General features: G+C 35.0%; 1 protein-coding gene across 1 annotated transcript in view; it reads left to right on the forward strand.

The window, feature by feature from the left end:
- LOC129004235 (death-associated protein kinase related-like) overlaps nucleotides 1-14356 on the forward strand; it is a 79344-nt gene extending 64988 nt beyond the window's left edge. The window contains exons 2-6 of the mRNA XM_054432725.1: nucleotides 2736-2948; nucleotides 3600-3738; nucleotides 8107-8233; nucleotides 10406-10634; nucleotides 13469-14356. Of these exons, the coding sequence (XP_054288700.1) occupies nucleotides 2736-2948; nucleotides 3600-3738; nucleotides 8107-8233; nucleotides 10406-10634; nucleotides 13469-13706 (946 nt within the window). The 3' untranslated portion in view covers nucleotides 13707-14356. The remainder of the gene's footprint in view (nucleotides 1-2735; nucleotides 2949-3599; nucleotides 3739-8106; nucleotides 8234-10405; nucleotides 10635-13468) is intronic.
- Nucleotides 14357-17473: the final 3117 nt, after the last annotated feature.

Here is a 17473-nt window from a genome sequence, read left to right on the forward strand (position 1 = left end):
TTTCATGTCGCAAAAAGTTGAGCACATCTTCAGGTTTGAGTGTCAAACAGGTTCCCCTGGTAGTGTGGGAGGCCCAGCAGCACTAAATATTTGTAGTAAAATTTAATTTTAACAGTTTCGATCGATATCATAGTCGCCCTGGTTATTACAACTTAATCAGTTTGATTTTGAACACAATGAAAAACCCTTTTACATAAAAAATACATTTGTATAGGAACTAACATAGGCTGCTAATAAAATGATAGTAAATAAAATACTTATTTTTATTTTAAAGAGTGTGAGTTTTATAAATCTCCTGTGGTACCGGTATTTGTATTTTGAGTTTTTTCAATAAAACTAATTTTTTTCTTTGAATAAAATAATTGATAAGCCCTGATCTAAAAACAACTGGATGGTATTTTTCTCGAGCCATGGTGTGCTGAGATTTGCACCTGAGACTAAAATGCAAAAATAAATATATGCTAATAGAATTAGCTAATGTTAAAAGTATTTGTTGACATTATTGCAAATTTTACATTGTAGAAGTCGAGGTATTTTATGAACCCTTATACATTGAAATCAATATTCTGGAAGAAAAAGGGGTCCGTTCAGCCATCATTTTTTCTTAAGTAGATTTAATCCATATCATTTTAATTTGTAGGCTACTTACATTGAAATCAATATTCTGGAAGAAAAAGGGGTCCGTTCAGCCATCATTTTTTCTTCAGTAGATTTAATCCATAACATTTTAATTTGTAGGCTACTCATAATAATTGTCATCGGGAGCTGTAGCGTTTTTATATGACACAAGACTAGTAACAAGAAAACGTATTTGATTTGACCTGACGGAAGTAACAGACATTTCAGTATGTAGCACAGAGCAGAGACCTTCACTGGAGTGTCTGTCACAGTACGAGTGCAGTAAATATTATGACAGGTCTGAATGTCCGAGTTGTCTCGGTCGAGGCAAGTTATTGGAACAGGAACAGCAATGTCCTTGGTCCTGACTCTGGCATGCAACTGTCCTGAAACCTATATGATATACTGGTGATCCTTCAATAGAAATTGTCATGTTTCTTTAATTAGTCGGTCTGTAGCCTGCTTTATGAGCTTGTTTGATGGAAATTACTTGTATAATTGCACCTGTATAGCTATAAATTGGACTGGATACAATCTTGTAGAGGAAGTTGTTTTGTTGTCTCTCTGGTTTATTGTAGGAACAGAAGGCCAACTGTTCTTGGGAGGGTTTTTTAATTCTTTAGGTGTTTTAAGCCATCAGGGTTTTAGCGAATTTCCCTATAGGGAAATTACCGTAGGTGGCACGGTAAGACTTAAGCCCGGGACCGATTTACTTTTTCATTTTGATGTCCCCAGAGACCAAAAACACCATTCGTTCAAATTGTTATATATATGTTTATTATATACTAGATGTGTACCCGTTCTACGCACGGGGATCTTATAGTATTCAGTTGAAACCTTCTTATATCAAGAACAGCAGTTGGTTTGCATATGTTCAGATATGCTGGCCAACTATTATACATAACTTCATTATACGTTGTTCGTTCCGGATCGGTATGACATTCAATAAAAGGTTTAATTACCTGTGTCCGCCGGTCGATCCTAATATGACCTATTACATGAGATGCATTTTGGTGAAATTAAATCGCCATCATCAGTCCTAATATAAGGTCTTGAGCTTCCTCATTGTAGCGGTACTGGGTTCATAGGATCGATTTGAGGCTCAATTAAATTCAGAGATTTCCTGTGCGTGCTACCATTCTAAGTCATATACAACACTGATTCAAGGTCTTTTTCCTGGTTATTAAAAATCAAGAACAATTTTATACACAAAGAATCTATTTTCATTTACGGTTACCGTACACATTATTGCACTTGCGATTAATTAAATCCGTTATGTAAGGAAAAACGTTTTTAATCTTGAATTTGCTTTCAAAACTTGATCGAAAATGTTTGCGGTATTTGTAAACAACATTCAATGTAAACATATCAGTGACAGCTAGAAGAAATAATCTTGATTCGAACAGCTGTTCGTTATTTCATAGATCAATATGTGATGAACATTGGGAGAAAACTTAACAAAAAATCACACAAAATTGGGTTTTTAAACTTCCGTCATTTTATTTACAAAGTACTGACGCCATATTTTAATGGCTAAAGACAATCTCGCCAATCCAGTGAATAAATTAAAATGATTTGAAACTTGACAGACAGGAAGACAGACAGACAGACAGACAGACAGAAATTTAGATGAGACTTGTTTCGGTTTCTTTAATCTATATAACGTAAAAATAACCTATAAGTTTATGATTCTGAGCAATGTACAGACAAAACTCTAATTTTATTTATAGATTAATATGTATATTATGAAAATCGTAGTGATTAGGGCTACTATTTTGATATAAAAATACATAATAATAATTAATAAAAACTAAGTACCCTTTTTAAAACTCATTTTATTGAACAACTGTATTGAATAGTGTATCTGCAATCTGCATCCACTAATCTCCAGTACTGAACGTTTAACATGGGTTTTACATGGGCGACTAGAGTTTTTGGTTAATTACTAGAAAACTACAAAAGATAGATGATCACCACACTAAAACAATTATATGGTTAGACCGATGCCTAGGTGTCAAAACTGCTTTGACAGAAATTCAATAAATAAACAAAATGTTAAGTATCTTCCTCTAAGTTTTAATTTATTAAATGTTTAAAACAATATTTATCTGTTGCAGAGGCAAGTTCGCGGCAGTGCGGAGATGTACACACAAGACGAGTGGTGTAGCCTACGCAGCCAAGTGTATCCGCAAGCGGCGGCGGCTACAAGACCAGCGTGCAGACATACTACACGAGGTGGCAGTCCTGCTAGCAGCTGCGTCCAGTGACAGGATAGTCAGATTGTACGAGGTCTACGAGACTGCCAACGAGATGGCTATTGTGCTTGAACTGTACGTATCATGTGTAGCATGATTGAGCCATTGATTGTTGCCCACATTTTCTGTCACGATAATTTAAGTCACACAGATGTTTTAAGACAGGGAATGTCATCCTCTTTGTAGATAGGAGTACCTTAACACCTTCCCTCATTCAGGTTTATTAGATTGGCCAGGTGTATCTAAGTTGTCCTCTAATCGTTGATACGTAAATTAATAAAAGTTACACACCTAACTTAATCTACTATCACATACTCCATACAGTTGCAAATAACCTGTATGGTAAGAAATCGCACATTTTTAAAACATTTCTGTCTAATCAAGTCCCCAACAAAAAGAAATTTACACATAGTACTTCTTAGCCTCCAACTCATTCTTGTTAATCTTCTTACCTGTGTTTTATAAAAATATATATTTTTCCTCATTAGGGTAACATGGGAAATAGTGTATTGCAATAAGCACTTTGAACACCTTGATAACTACCAATAGGTTTAATAATCTTGAAAAAATATGTTTTAAAACTTAGAAGACTATGGTAATAGCTCCTTCCCCACACATACATAATATACATATTTTTGCGTATGTATGTGTGTGTATATATGATTTATACACGGCGGTCTCTATCTCAGTAGTCTATTGAGTTGAAATGATACTGTGTGTGTGCAGGGCCAAGGGTGGAGAGTTACAGAGGGTAGTTGAGGCCGAGGATGGACTAGAGGAGGTTCACGCTGTCAGAGTCATGAAACACATCCTGGAGGCCTTGGTGTTCCTGCACTCCCGCAACATTGCACATCTTGATCTCAAGGTAAATGCCCAAATAGATTAATGATGTCACAGTAGAGTCTAAATTATACTACTCAAACGGACTGCAGCATAGTCATTTGATCGGAAAGGTCAGAACAAAAAAAAAGTTTCTTTAAGTTAGTTTATCCTTGAACGAATCCACTATTTGTTTTGTAGTAGCCATTATTACAAACAACATAATAACCAACCAACCAAGTTAAAAAAATCCCTTACTGTTACTGTAAAATAAAATGTTGTACTCGTCCACCGCTCTCAAATTGTAAGGAGACGCTCTCAAATTACGAGACCTTCGTAGTTCGGTCATTCCACCTGTAGTTAGCATTGGATCTCACATCCGTAGGGAAGGTCAAATAACTTAGTAAAGTCAATAAACATAGAACATTTGGTCAAGACTATACTGTCTTTTGCTTGATTTTATTCTGTAAGATTTACTGAACGTTTTTTATGTGATTAAAGTTTGTCTCAATAGTATAGTTTTGGCAATAATACTTTGACTGTAGGTAGGTGTTCTTTAAACTTAACCTTTGTTATTTTTATTTAGCTCTATCAAGTTCACGTTCCAGGACTATATTAATTTCCTATAGAATCTGTATACGCAAGCGGTTTTCTTTTCACAGTCATAATTCGATAACGGCTTGACGGATTTTAACGTTTGAGGTGTCAAATTAAAGATATTTTCACGTAGATGTGCAAATACGTCTCAGAATATTAAGAAATGGCATCACTTAAGTACAGTTAAGGGCTAAAGTTTGGGAATGGTGGCGCTATCTGTTGACTTTAGATCAAACCATCAAACCCAATTACCTTTGTTTACAACTAAACATATGGACGTAGTTTGAAATAGTTTTTAAGTTTAACCACAGGCTGCAGGACTTATTACATCCAGAGCAAAGCCGGAATTTTTATTTTTATTTAAACATCTGTTAACTAAGTCTAGTTCATAAATAAAGAGTTTCCTAGCAAGACCTGACAACAAATTGTTTGTAATAGAAGTTGAATTTATTTAACTTACATCGTATTTTACTGAATTATCATGTGTAGTTTTGGTTACAGTTCGGTGTGATTAAGTGAATGTTTGAAAGTGATTATTCACAGTGCAGTTACCCGTTACATTACCATATTATCATGTAATTTACAATGTGTATAAAAATTCCTTTAGTGTTGTTGTTGATTGGTTAACTTTTGTATTTGATCTAAATTTAAAATTAAATGCCACCAGTAAGACGAAGAACTGTGAGTGGCTGGAGGGAATGGGAATGCAAACGTGACCACTTGCATCGAACCTTCCAATTTGACGGATACAGACTACAGAGTGGCAGTACCACCGTGGTGCTACATACAGTCTCGGACAAATGAACGTTACATTTTTACATTGTGGTGGCTTACATTTTAAGCAAGAAAAGACTGGCCGAGACAGTTCAATTTTTACTCTTTGTTGCCATAAATGAAAGGTCCGTTTACATCATTTGCGGAATTCACCATACTTTCGAGAACTTATTGGAAACTCCCAATCTGAAAACAGGGCTGTGAGGCTTTAATCCAGAAATAATCTGGATAAAATTTGTCAATTCAATTCCGCCTTTGTCATGGTCAGCTCTGAAGCTCATTTTGACGAGAGGGTCACACAGGGTATCTAAAGTTTCAAGATCCATGACATGTTTTACCCCCGAATAGGTAATCTAACTCCTCAAGAAGGTCATGATCCTGAATACGCACAGATCTATAAGTACGACGTTGTAAAACAATTCAAACAAAAAATTCCATATATGCGGGAAATAGGGTCACAATGCCAACCCATTTGCCCAATCTTTTAAAACTGTTGCAAAAATTTAAGTTAATTTACTTAATTTACCGAGGATTCAAGTTAAGATTCTAAATCAAATCAAATCATCTTTATTTTTGCACAGAATAAAACTGTATAATAGCGTCACAAGAATATATAATAAAACTAAATTATAAATGCTGTTAGAACTAAAACGTAACTGAACAGTATCCTAATTCGATCGGCAACTTAAAAAATCTTTCACAGTGTAGGGAGCTTGTTCCAAGAGTATGCGTTTGACCGCTCTCCCAAATTTGTCTTTGTCTTGCTCTACTTTCAGGGGTTCAGGCAACACATTGAAAAACCTGATACTATTATAAAATAGGTGTCTCTCAAAGAAACTTGTCCTGTGCTTAGGTAGCTTAATATTGTTTTTTTGTCTGAGAGTGTACTGCATTGAATGGAACTGCGGTTGATACAGATGATAATTTCTTTTTAAAAACGATAGACAACTGAGTATGTATATGGATGGAAATGTGAGAATATTGTATTCCTTGAAGAGAGGCTTGCAAGAAGTACGACGGGATATTCTGAAGGCTGCTCTTAGGGCTTTTTTCTTTAGGGCTGAAGACGGAAGACAAACTTTGTTCGAACGCTCTCACAGCCCCAAACTGCCACCAAATACGACAATAATGGGTAAATCAGCCCATAATAGGCACTCAAGGTTACACGAGAATCGGTAAACCTCGAAAGACCTCTGATCACAAAAATTCCTGTGCTAATTCTTCTGGATATGAGCTCTATATGGTCATGAAAGTTGAGCTGTCTGTCTAAAACCAAACCAAGAAACTTAGCATTGCTGCAAGAAGAGATATCTTCGTCACCTATCAAAACAGTCAGTGGGACTTGCTTTTTTGAGCTGTTAATATGGTATTGGAGCATTTTTGTTTTCTTGCAGTTTAGAAGAAGTTTGTTGTTTTGGAACCATTGCAAAGCTCTATTGGAACTCTCAAATGCTGTTGTCTCTAGATGAGCCACGTCTTTAGCTGAGACGCAAAGTGAGGTGTCGTCGGCATATAAACAAACATCTACATTTGAACTTGGATTATTTGATACAAAAGAAGGCAGGTCATTAATGAAGAGCAAAAACAGGATTGGGCCGATGATAGAACCCTGGGGAACACCCCGAATAACAACAGACGAAGCAGAGGTAGCATGATTACGAATTCCTTGGGAGTCAACAAAGGGTATCCGGACTGATTGAGTTCTTCCTTGAAGAAAGGATGACACCCATTCGTGAGCTAAGCCCCGTACTCCAAGACGGTAAAGCTTTTCCAGAAGAGTAGGGTGATCAACCATATCAAATGCTTTAGACAGGTCAAAACTTATTCCCAGTGCAGCGTCTCCAGAATCTAGTGCTCCTGACAAGAATGATACAACATGATTGACTGCGTCGAGGGTCGATTTTCCCTTTATAAACCCAAACTGGTGGGAAGACAAGATATTATTTTCCTCCAAAAATGACAAGAGTCTGTTCAGAAAAAGACGTTCGAAAACCTTGGAGAAAGTTGAAATTAAGGAAATTGGCCGATAGTTGCTACAATCAAATTTGCTTCCATTCTTATGAATAGGCCTAACAATGGCATGTTTTAGGGAAGATGGAAAGCATCCCTCTTCAAAAGAACAATTTATCAGATGGACCAAAATGGAGCAGAAACTAGATCATATGTTTCTCTAAGAAGTCGAGAAGAAATTTCATCTGACCCACTCGATGGTTTTGGTTTGAGTGAAAGTATGACTTCTTCTACTTCAGGTTTGGTGACAGGGGACAAAAATAGAGAATTGCTTACAAAATTGAGAGACTCTGACAGCGATTCTAATGTGCATAGTACAAGACAAAAGAAGTGACTTCCCTCGCTACAATGATGCTACCTGTATAGATGTCGCAGCTATTTTAAAACTGAAAACAGAGCACCCTCTGGCCAAATAAATCTGCGGTTTTTTTTTATTTTCAAAAACTAATAGTGTTAAACATGAGTCTGTTCTAGATACATCGTTAAATCCACTCTTATGTTCCTAACCGGAGACGTTGGTTGGGGTACCTAATTTAAACACGCCTAAAACAGAACATATCATAAAAATAATTTAACTATGCTATAGTTAGTACGTGTTGTACTGGTTGGCGTCAAGATAGAGGTCTGAAAAGCTAACTTTACAGTGTGTGGTTGACATCTACGCTCTCACAGAGGGCACCCGCCTAAGTACATAAGATATAACCAAAGCAGTTTGAGAACGGATCTATATCATAATATTTTTCACATTTCTATAATCAGTCATAGAAATTACTTTAGAGTGACTCTATGTCATTATTTTATTACAAGTTGCAGTTTTGCTCGATTTTGAGCAACAGGTTATCTAGTTAAAGTTAACGTCAAAAGGAATCACCTAACATTTTATTTACATTTAATTTCCATGTAGGCTTAAAATAACAGTAACTTATATCTAGAATCCCAAGCTGTTGAACTATTTACTTAGAATTTGTTAGAAGCTTGTTATGTAATTCATGTATTTCTAGTAAATTTTAACTCTGCTTTATTTATTTTACAGCCACAAAACATTCTCCTGTCAACTGAACACCCAGACTCAGATATAAAGCTCTGTGATTTTGGAATTTCTAGAATAGTTCAAAATGGAGTTGACGTTAAAGAAATCCTTGGCACACCAGATTATGTTGGTAAGTCATGAAATTTACAGCACTATAACCTTAAAATTAAAAAAGTGTTTGATGAAACGTGGCAAACAAGACGTGGTTGTTTCTAACATCATTGTCATCATTATGGTAAAAATTTACATGTCATATCAAATATAAGAAATATGTTTCTGATATTCATCCTAGAGACCCAAATATGTTAGAAGCAACAAAACGCCTTTTAAATACTTCATCCGTCGTTCCTACATTAAAGAAAGATAAAATAATCTGTGAGAGTGATTCCCAGAAGTGTGAAATGCTGGCAGATTTTTTTGAGGCTACTTTTCAACCCACTGATCCTGCTGGTTATATTTACAAGGAGATGCTAAACGAGACTTTGAATGGATAATTTTTATCTGCTGAACTACCAATAAAGTTTGCATGCCAATCTGAAGTTAAGGCAGTAGGCCTAATTAAAAAAGGCATAAATTTAATCGTAGTGTCTCAGGTCTGAGCGAACCCAGGATGTTACCGTTCTTATTTTGATATTTATTTTTTGTTAAACTTTCTGTAAATTAAAATTCATTATGTAGCCCCTGAACTGTTTAATTAGACTAATATGAGGTACATACCTTTACGTCAACAGTTCAATTTTGTAAAATAAAATACAAAATTGAACTGTTGACGTAAAGGTATGTACCTCATATTAGTTTCTGTAAATAATGTCCTCATAGAACCAGAAATGCATTTTTTTTACATGTCATATGTACACTTGCTGCATTATCTTCCATTAGAATGTTGTATCTTCAGTGTCATAAATCCCAGTGTTGGTTCATTAGCTTGCAATCAAAACATTCCTGTTTTCTCTTATGGTTAAAGTTGATTTTCCTAAAAAAAACTCAGGTTTCCTCAACCTATGTAATTTCTTGCTTCCTCTTCTCTTAACTTTAGAAAAGTTCAAATGGGTTTGAAATTCATCTTGGACTGACCACCAGAAAGGAAGGTCGACATGTAATGTATTTTTTTCTTCCCGCTTTGTTAACAATGGAGAAAAACAATATCAAAATATGAAATGTTTTTTAAAAGATTAAAATCACCCTCTGTAAATTTTTTATCAATTTAAATTTAAAATTAATTTTGTTAACTTGTGATAAATTTTCAGTAGTTGCTTATATGTATGAATCAATAGACATGGTTTAGCCCCTGAGCTGAATTGATGACTAATATAATATAAATACCTCGTCACAGCTCTGTAGTTTCTGTAGATTACAGCTGTTTCGGCATTAAAATGCCATCATCAGATACACAAATATCCACCTGAATTGGCGTCGTTAAACTGTACATATACACGAACACGATAAAAACATAAAAACACGTAAAACAAGAGACAGGTAAATATTAATTAATTACGCGACAGGCCTGTCTCTTGTTTTACGTGTTTTTATGTTTTTATCGTGTTCGTGTATATGTACAGTTTAACGACGCCAATTCAGGTGGATATTTGTGTATCTGATGATGGCATTTTAATGCCGAAACAGCTGTAATCTACAGAAACTACAGAGCTGTGACGAGGTATTTATATTATATTAGTTATATGTATGACTAAGCAAACTTTTCAGATAGTCCTGGGTTCGAATCCCGTCCATATCACCAATGGATTTTATCTAAGTGATAATGCCGTAACCCCTAGGTCTAGCCTGAAGTAATGTGAAAAACAATTCCGGGCTTGTGCCTAGCGTCCTAGGACACAAAAAAAATAAAATAAATATTGATGCTTGGCGATGACTGGCTTTGCCATTTTAATGGCTTGCTACTATTTATTGCATAATCATCGTATAGTAATAGTGATAATAACTCATGTTGGTACATTTCTCAAACTTTCTAATGATTCAAGATAACTTTTGAATCTACGAAATAGAAGTCATTCCCTCCTAAGTTTCAGCCAGCTTTTGATAAAAATGAATGTAGTTGGATTGAATCTGTGCACTGTTGACAATTAATTACTGAATTCAGTTAAATATGTTAACTTCTAATTTCTTAATCAAGCCGAACTAAAAGGACAAATTATTGTAAACTACGGTATGGATTTTTTATGTCAGGTCAACCGTCACACCAAGTATTAACATAATTTACATATTAGCCCACTAGGTGAGTTTCTAAAACAAATTTGCTACAGCTGGTCCATGTAGATGCTATTGACAATTTGACATGTTTCAGCGCCAGAGATACTCAAGTTCGACCCGATCTCACTACAGTCGGACGTTTGGTCGGTGGGAGTGTTGGCGTATGTGTTGTTGACAGGATACTCACCCTTCGCTGGAGAAACCAAACAAGAGACCTTCTGTAACATCACACAAGGAGACGTCACCTTCCCCGACGAACTGTTCGGCCACATCAGTCCTCGGGCGAAACACTTCATAGAGGTGACACTTCGCACAAAACCCAGGTATGTAGTTGTACACTTGTCGACTTGTGTATAGTGGCTTAAAAAATTTAGTTGGCTCACTCCCATCCTGACAACCTAAGGTAGTACTCCTGTCTGAACCACTTGAGGTTTATACAAGAAAGAATCATCTGAATAAAAAAAATAAATAAAAATAAAACTCAAATCAAACTCATAAATTCTAATCTTGTTCGTATTTAGCGTCAACGAGCTAGCATCATTAACCCAATAACAAATTGTATCAGGATACAGAATTGAAACAAACCAGCAAGTTTAGACGACCCCTCATATCTGACTATCCACTTTTTAAGGTTTCTCATCTAATCACAATTTCCTAGAACATTACAGTGAATTCAGTTTGATAATATTAATAATTTAATTTGATAATTTCAATTGTAGGTAACCCTAACTCATCTAATTGAATGGACTTAAATTTTTCTATGAGGTTTTTGAAAGAGATAGATCTCAGCGAGCTTATTTTTTGTGAGCAGTACATCAATGGACTGTAAATTTATTAGGTAAACTTGCTGAACTTAATTCCTTACAGTTATATTGGTCTTTCCCTCAAATTATTGTTCTAAGTAAGAGGATTACCAATCAAACATGTACAGTTTAGTTTGCGAGTATAAAGTAGAGCACCTAATTAAATTACACTTACACTGTCCAGTTGTAATGTAATCCAGCTACTAGGAGGTCACGAATTGTGGATATTTATAGACATGCACTGTGGATGCGATACTCCCTGGTGTGGATTAATGTCTGCACGAGTGAGAACTACGACTATCCGCAGTACTATCCAGATAATTAGACCAAATTGTATTACCCCATTCAAAAATGTGGTTCGGATTCCACTATAAACTGTAGGTCCCGTAGTTGCCATTAGCTGTATGGGCTAATTAACAGCTGTGTCTAAGGAATATCGGCCTTAGTCACTAACAAGACTACAAGATCGCGCCACTCATCCTACACTCATCTGCATTCATACTTGGCTTAAAATAACCTACGTTGTTTGGTCGCCATTTAATAAGAAAGTATTAAAATATTAATGTGGGTAAACTGGATAATCTGAGGGTTCTAAGTATGTCTCTAAGTATGGGGGGATGTAATGTCTCTTTATTTTTTGCTGTTTTAGTATGTATTTAACTAAAAATGTCAGGGAGTAAGAGAAGATTGACAAGGATATATTGATTCATTGTATTGTTTACAAGGATTATCTAATACACTGAGAAACATGTTAGCTACAGGGTGTCTAGTAGTCGAGAAAAACAGGATAGTTGGAATTAGTATTGAATATCAAAACGGTCTTGAAAAGTCTGTATTTTGTTGTTACAGTCGGAAATTTTATGTTCCATGTAAAACTAATTATGGTGTAAAAATTAGTTTTTCTCATTTTTTACCCTCAAAACATAAAATTTACTAATTTCCCATTAGACCATTTTGAAGAGCTTAAAAAAAACAAATAATTTAGTTTATTGAAGTGTTTTTGAATGGTTATTTGTTACAGAGAAAAATTTAAAAATTGTGTATTTAAAATTTCCATAAATTTCCATTCTCATTCCTTATTCTTATGAAGAATAAGTAAACTGTTGTAGTTTTCTTGTTTATGGATATATTTTGATCAAATTATCTCCTTAATGGTTAGACTTACTACAATGCTTCAATGTACAAAATGATTTCTTTTTTTAAGCTCTACAAAATGGTTCGGAGAGAAATTGTTAAATTTAGTGTTTTTAGGGTCAAAAATAAATCTTCCCGTAAACCGTGTTCCCATTGTCCGATCATGGTGGTTCGCAAACTCATCCAAATAAACGTAAGTACACACGTTTGTACCAAATTTCACCAAAATCAGATAATTTTTCTCAAGTTATCTCGCTAATGGACACATATACATACCTATGTATGAATTTGATCGCAGGGTTTTTTTGGCCTATTAGGGCCCTCAAAACGAAAAATTTAATTGGTCCTGGTCCCGGGTCTATGTCTTACCATAAGACCTAAAGTAATAGACCTACAATTGCCTAAATGGGAAGTTTGCTAAATATTGATGTGATCGCGGAACTGACAATGTGTAGGTGTAGTTCATTAGTCCATTTAGAAAATTTGGTAAAACTATAAAAAAAATCTTATTGATATCAAAAGTTGAGAAGATTTTTTAGGTAATGGTTTCGAGAATTGATAAATCTTAGTATCGAGACATCACTAATTATTGTTAAAAAACTAATCTTGAAAAGTTTGGAACGAGCCTTATTTTTTCTAAAATGGAAATAAAGTAGACACCCTGTAGTTAGATCATGTATTCACTCTAGCACCTTCCTCATCACTCTACATAAATAATACACATAGCAGCAAATACTTTGAAAATGCTATTTACACTAATATACATGAACTAAATCTGACTAAACCCATAAAAAGGTTTTGGGCTATGTTTTTTTTTTTAGCCATAAGAATCATATTAGAATTAATTAGACTAGAGACATTGAATGTCTTTTTCTTTAACTGGTGAATGGTTGGTGACTGACAAGCCAATCAGTGCTTGGACCTGATACTCGATCATGTTAATGTAGAACGTCCATACTCATTTGTACAGTAGAACCGCAATAGCAAAATACTCATGGGGATTATTAATCAAGACTTCTTATCAAGAGCAACATGTGATTATTGGTAAATTGGTCTTGTTATTGGGGTTCCACTATAGGTACTAATATCACGGATTGTTCAGTAGATAGCCCTACTCTACAACCAGTATTTTGCTTACTTCTCAAAGACGTTAAAATCCTGTAATTTTATTACAATTAGCATAACTCTGTGCTAAATATATTCTACATGGATGATTGCAGTGACAGGCTGACAGCTCAGGAGTGCCTTGATCACCCGTGGATCTGCGGGGAGACACTAATCTGCCCCTCAGTGATCACCGTGATAGAGGAGGAGGTAGAAACTGACTCGCCTTTCTCCAGAGACTCCCCCTCCCGCCGCTCATTCGCCTGCGGAGCACAGTGTTGCCAAAACGACGACCACAGGCACAGCAAGACCTCCGTGGTGGAGATACTGCACGACCGCGGAATAATCTGTTGAGAAAAGACGACTGTTGAGAATTTCCCTTCGGACACCTGGATCTTTCATTATCCTTGCCTTAGAACGTAGCTCAAACGAATACTTTATACTTGTGAGCGTTTTCCTTACTGAAATTTTTGTACCGAAAGTTTGCAGCCAAAGATGTACCATAATTGGATTGAAGGCTTCGAGTAGCATTGTAGGCTTTTGATACGGAAACGTGATTATAAGTATTTTTCTAAACGTTAATGTACATTTTATCCGTAATGAAATATTTATTTTTTATGTTCTTCCATTGGTGAAAGTGCATGAAGTGTGAAAAAAATTACGATGTAAGTTTAAAATTGATGAAGTAAGTAAGAATTAAGTAAAAGCTCCCGCTGTTTGTCACATCATTTAAGGAATCAATGTTTTTTAATGTACGGATGATCTTAATCAATTGTATCTTAAATTATAATTGGCTCGATATTCTAAAAGTGAACTAATTTATGAGTCTCACGTGTTTTTATCAGTATTTATTTGTTTCCAACTATTGTTTTCTGCACTAGTCTTTATGAATGTAAATATTGATGTAGATATGATCTTTTGCCTAAGTGCCTATAGGGGTGCATATAATGTGCCCCACTGGCGCGGTGTCTGTATTAAATGAAAGCTTTATAATGGTTTATGTACATGCAGTTTATTTACTTGTATATGACCTTTTCCAAAGAGCATACACATAATCTTGATGAGCCTTTAATGAGTTATATATAATTCATAAAGTTTTAAGTGAATCAATTAGGCTATTTGTAAATTTTAAAATTCAAACAATTTGAAACTAATGTTGAAATTGGTATTGTTTAAGAAAGTAGGAATTCAACCATACACCAAATTTAAATAGTAAATAATGATTTAAATTTAAAAAAAAATTGAGATAACCTCCTTATGCATTGGCAAGCTTCTTTAGTGCTGGATGAAAAAGGAACAAGATTAAGAATGTACGTTTTACGTTTAGTATGAAAAAGTGCTGGAGGTGCAGTAGATCAGATAATTTGCAGATTTCAAAAATGAATTATTTTATTTTTAAATTAAATTTTGGTCCCGTCTAGTCTGTCTCATGCAATGTCGTCTTTTACAAAGGAATAGGAATCCTGGCGTTCAAAAAATTTTACTATCTAATTGAAAAGTTAATAAAAATGAGAGAACTTTCATGCCCCATAACTATTCTATAAGTTTATTATTCAACAATAGAAAAATGAACAACTGAAGAAACCAAATCAAGTGTAAAATACAATCAGTAAGTTACTGCAACACCCTGGGAGATAATCTTGGAGTTTTTGCTCCGATGATGGGTTTTACCAGTGTTGCCAATGCTTAAGTATGATCAATAATCCAGCAAAGGTGTCCCATGGCCAGGAAACTTTACTGCCATATTGAGGGTTCGGAATTTGGATCCTATCTAGGTCTAGTGTGCAACTCTGCTATCTATGGCATATTTTTGAGGGATATTATGCCCACCTAAAATAAACTGAAGGTGGATTTCTGGGGGAAGATGATCAAATTGTTGGATTCTCTAGAGCTGCACACCCAATCAGGGCTTTAGCAGCTTTTTACTCATCCTTATAGTTTGTTTATCTTTTTTTTTTTTTTTGTTAAGTCCACACAAAACAAGTTTTATTACAAATATTTTGTGTCTAACACGTTTACTGCAGCTGTGTGATTGCCGAGCGAGAACAACTAAGCTCTGTGTGAATGAGTGCACAAAAATTTTTAAATTTAGTTTCATCCAATAGGAAAGGCATATTATAGCATGTACTTCGTCCCAGTTGTTGTGGACGTGGTTTTACAATAACCTAATAAATAGCAGCACTAAACAAAACTGCTAGCCAGCCTTCAGGATTGCCAAATGGAGAAAAAGCAGGGGCCAAGTACCCGGACACACAAAAAAAAAAAAAAAAACAACAAAAAAGGGATCATGCACGATTTTGAGGTACCTAACAGTCTCTACCTCTAATATATTCGGATCTGGAAACGAATTATACCACATTGAAGTGTAAAACTGGCACAATAAGCAGTGAGGGATACAACGTCTCACGGCAGTGGCTAACCTCACACTGGAACAATAGTTTGTAAACGGCACTTTCCGAGCTAAACAGTAAACGGTAGCTTTGACGAGTATACTCGTCCGTCGCGCCACTGGAAAGTGCCTGCGGTGACGAGATCACTGGTTATGCGCAGTCAACATGTTAAAGAGTTACGGTATAACTAAATATGTAAAAATCTGTATCTAATAAATAAATCAATCAGATAGTTATTGAAAATTAACTCTTTCAAGACCTCAGTAAACACAAGAAAAAAATTGTCTTTCCTTATAACATAAAAACCAAGATATTGTATTCGTCTTTGAGTCATCAATGTTTAATCATTAGGTATTTACATATTTAAAATAGATTTTCCATATCTACTTTTCAACCAATATAGGTGCAATACAGATAAACATTAAGTATTAAGAATTTCATGAGACTGGTGACTAAATATAAAAAAATGGAACAATAGTAATGTGATAAGTCCAGTTGTTTACCCTATTGTATTTGCCAGTGAGGATAGCCTAATCTAGTCAAGTGGTGTTTTCCTTTTATCAACAATGGAGTTTGTAATCTTTGTGGACTTTGGGTCTTGAGTATGAATCTCCAAAGCTCAAGTCTGTCTTCTGTCAAACATGGATGTATTACTGTCTCCAAGAGAAGGTGAGATTAAGCATAAGTTAGACATACTTCTTCATAGATTTGACACCCTCATTCTAATAAGCTTAAACAGATTTTAAGTTATATTTTTATTTCTTACATTTTAACCAAATTATGCTTACGACTACTGTTAGTCTTTTAGTATTGTAACGTGCAAATTGTAAAATATACTCTAAAATATTATAAACCCATACTGTCAGCTTCAGCACACTCAAAAGTACCTAAAACACAGGTAAATAGGGGCTTCAGATTTTACAAATGGTTGAGAAGTCTTCAGTATCCAGCTCCAGCAATAATTTAGTTGATAAAGAAACTAATCTTACCATCTGAGATGCATTCTTATGCAAATTGACAATAATTCAAAAAATTATCTTGATAACAGTCTATACTTTTGTTTACTCTTGGTAATAGTCTGCAATTATTCTAATGGGAACTTATAGCAATATGAATGCATAAAACTAAAATAATACTGTGGTTGATCATGAGAATTGTCATTATGAACCAGCTTAAGACAATTATTTTGCTATGATTTATGTGGATACAAACATAAGTTCAACTGCCTTCTCTCATATAATTTATAGGGTTTTACCATAGACAAAAATAATTAAATATAGACTGTCAGCCGTGCTGCGGTTACCATGGTTACCATATTTTCCGGCGCACACCGCTGTAGTTTACGTAGCGCGTACGCCGTAAATACATGGCTCTCCAAGCGGTGTGCGCCAGAAGCTATGGTAACCGCAGCACAGCTGACGGCTATATTTAATTCTTTTTGTCTATGGTTTTACTAACTAGTTGTTATGACCAAATATAACAACTTGTAAACTACTGGCTCTATATTATTATAACTGAAGACTGAAGAGCATTTTTCCCATGTACTAAATCATAAATGTATGCTGTTCTTGTTATTTCTTGTTTGTTTGACTAGCTGTTATGTTAGTTAAATCATAGATAAAACATACTCCCTTCGTAGATTTATCACCCTGGAACAGCTGAAGCCAATTTTATTGTTACTTCCGTACGTCCAACTGCTGTAGAGGTTGGTGTTTTGTTTACAATTTGTTT

The sequence above is a fragment of the Macrosteles quadrilineatus genome, unplaced genomic scaffold (genome assembly GCF_028750875.1).
Source record: "Macrosteles quadrilineatus isolate MER2022 unplaced genomic scaffold, UCM_ALF_1.0 Scaffold_9__3_contigs__length_116548681, whole genome shotgun sequence".
Classification (NCBI taxonomy): domain Eukaryota; kingdom Metazoa; phylum Arthropoda; class Insecta; order Hemiptera; family Cicadellidae; genus Macrosteles; species Macrosteles quadrilineatus.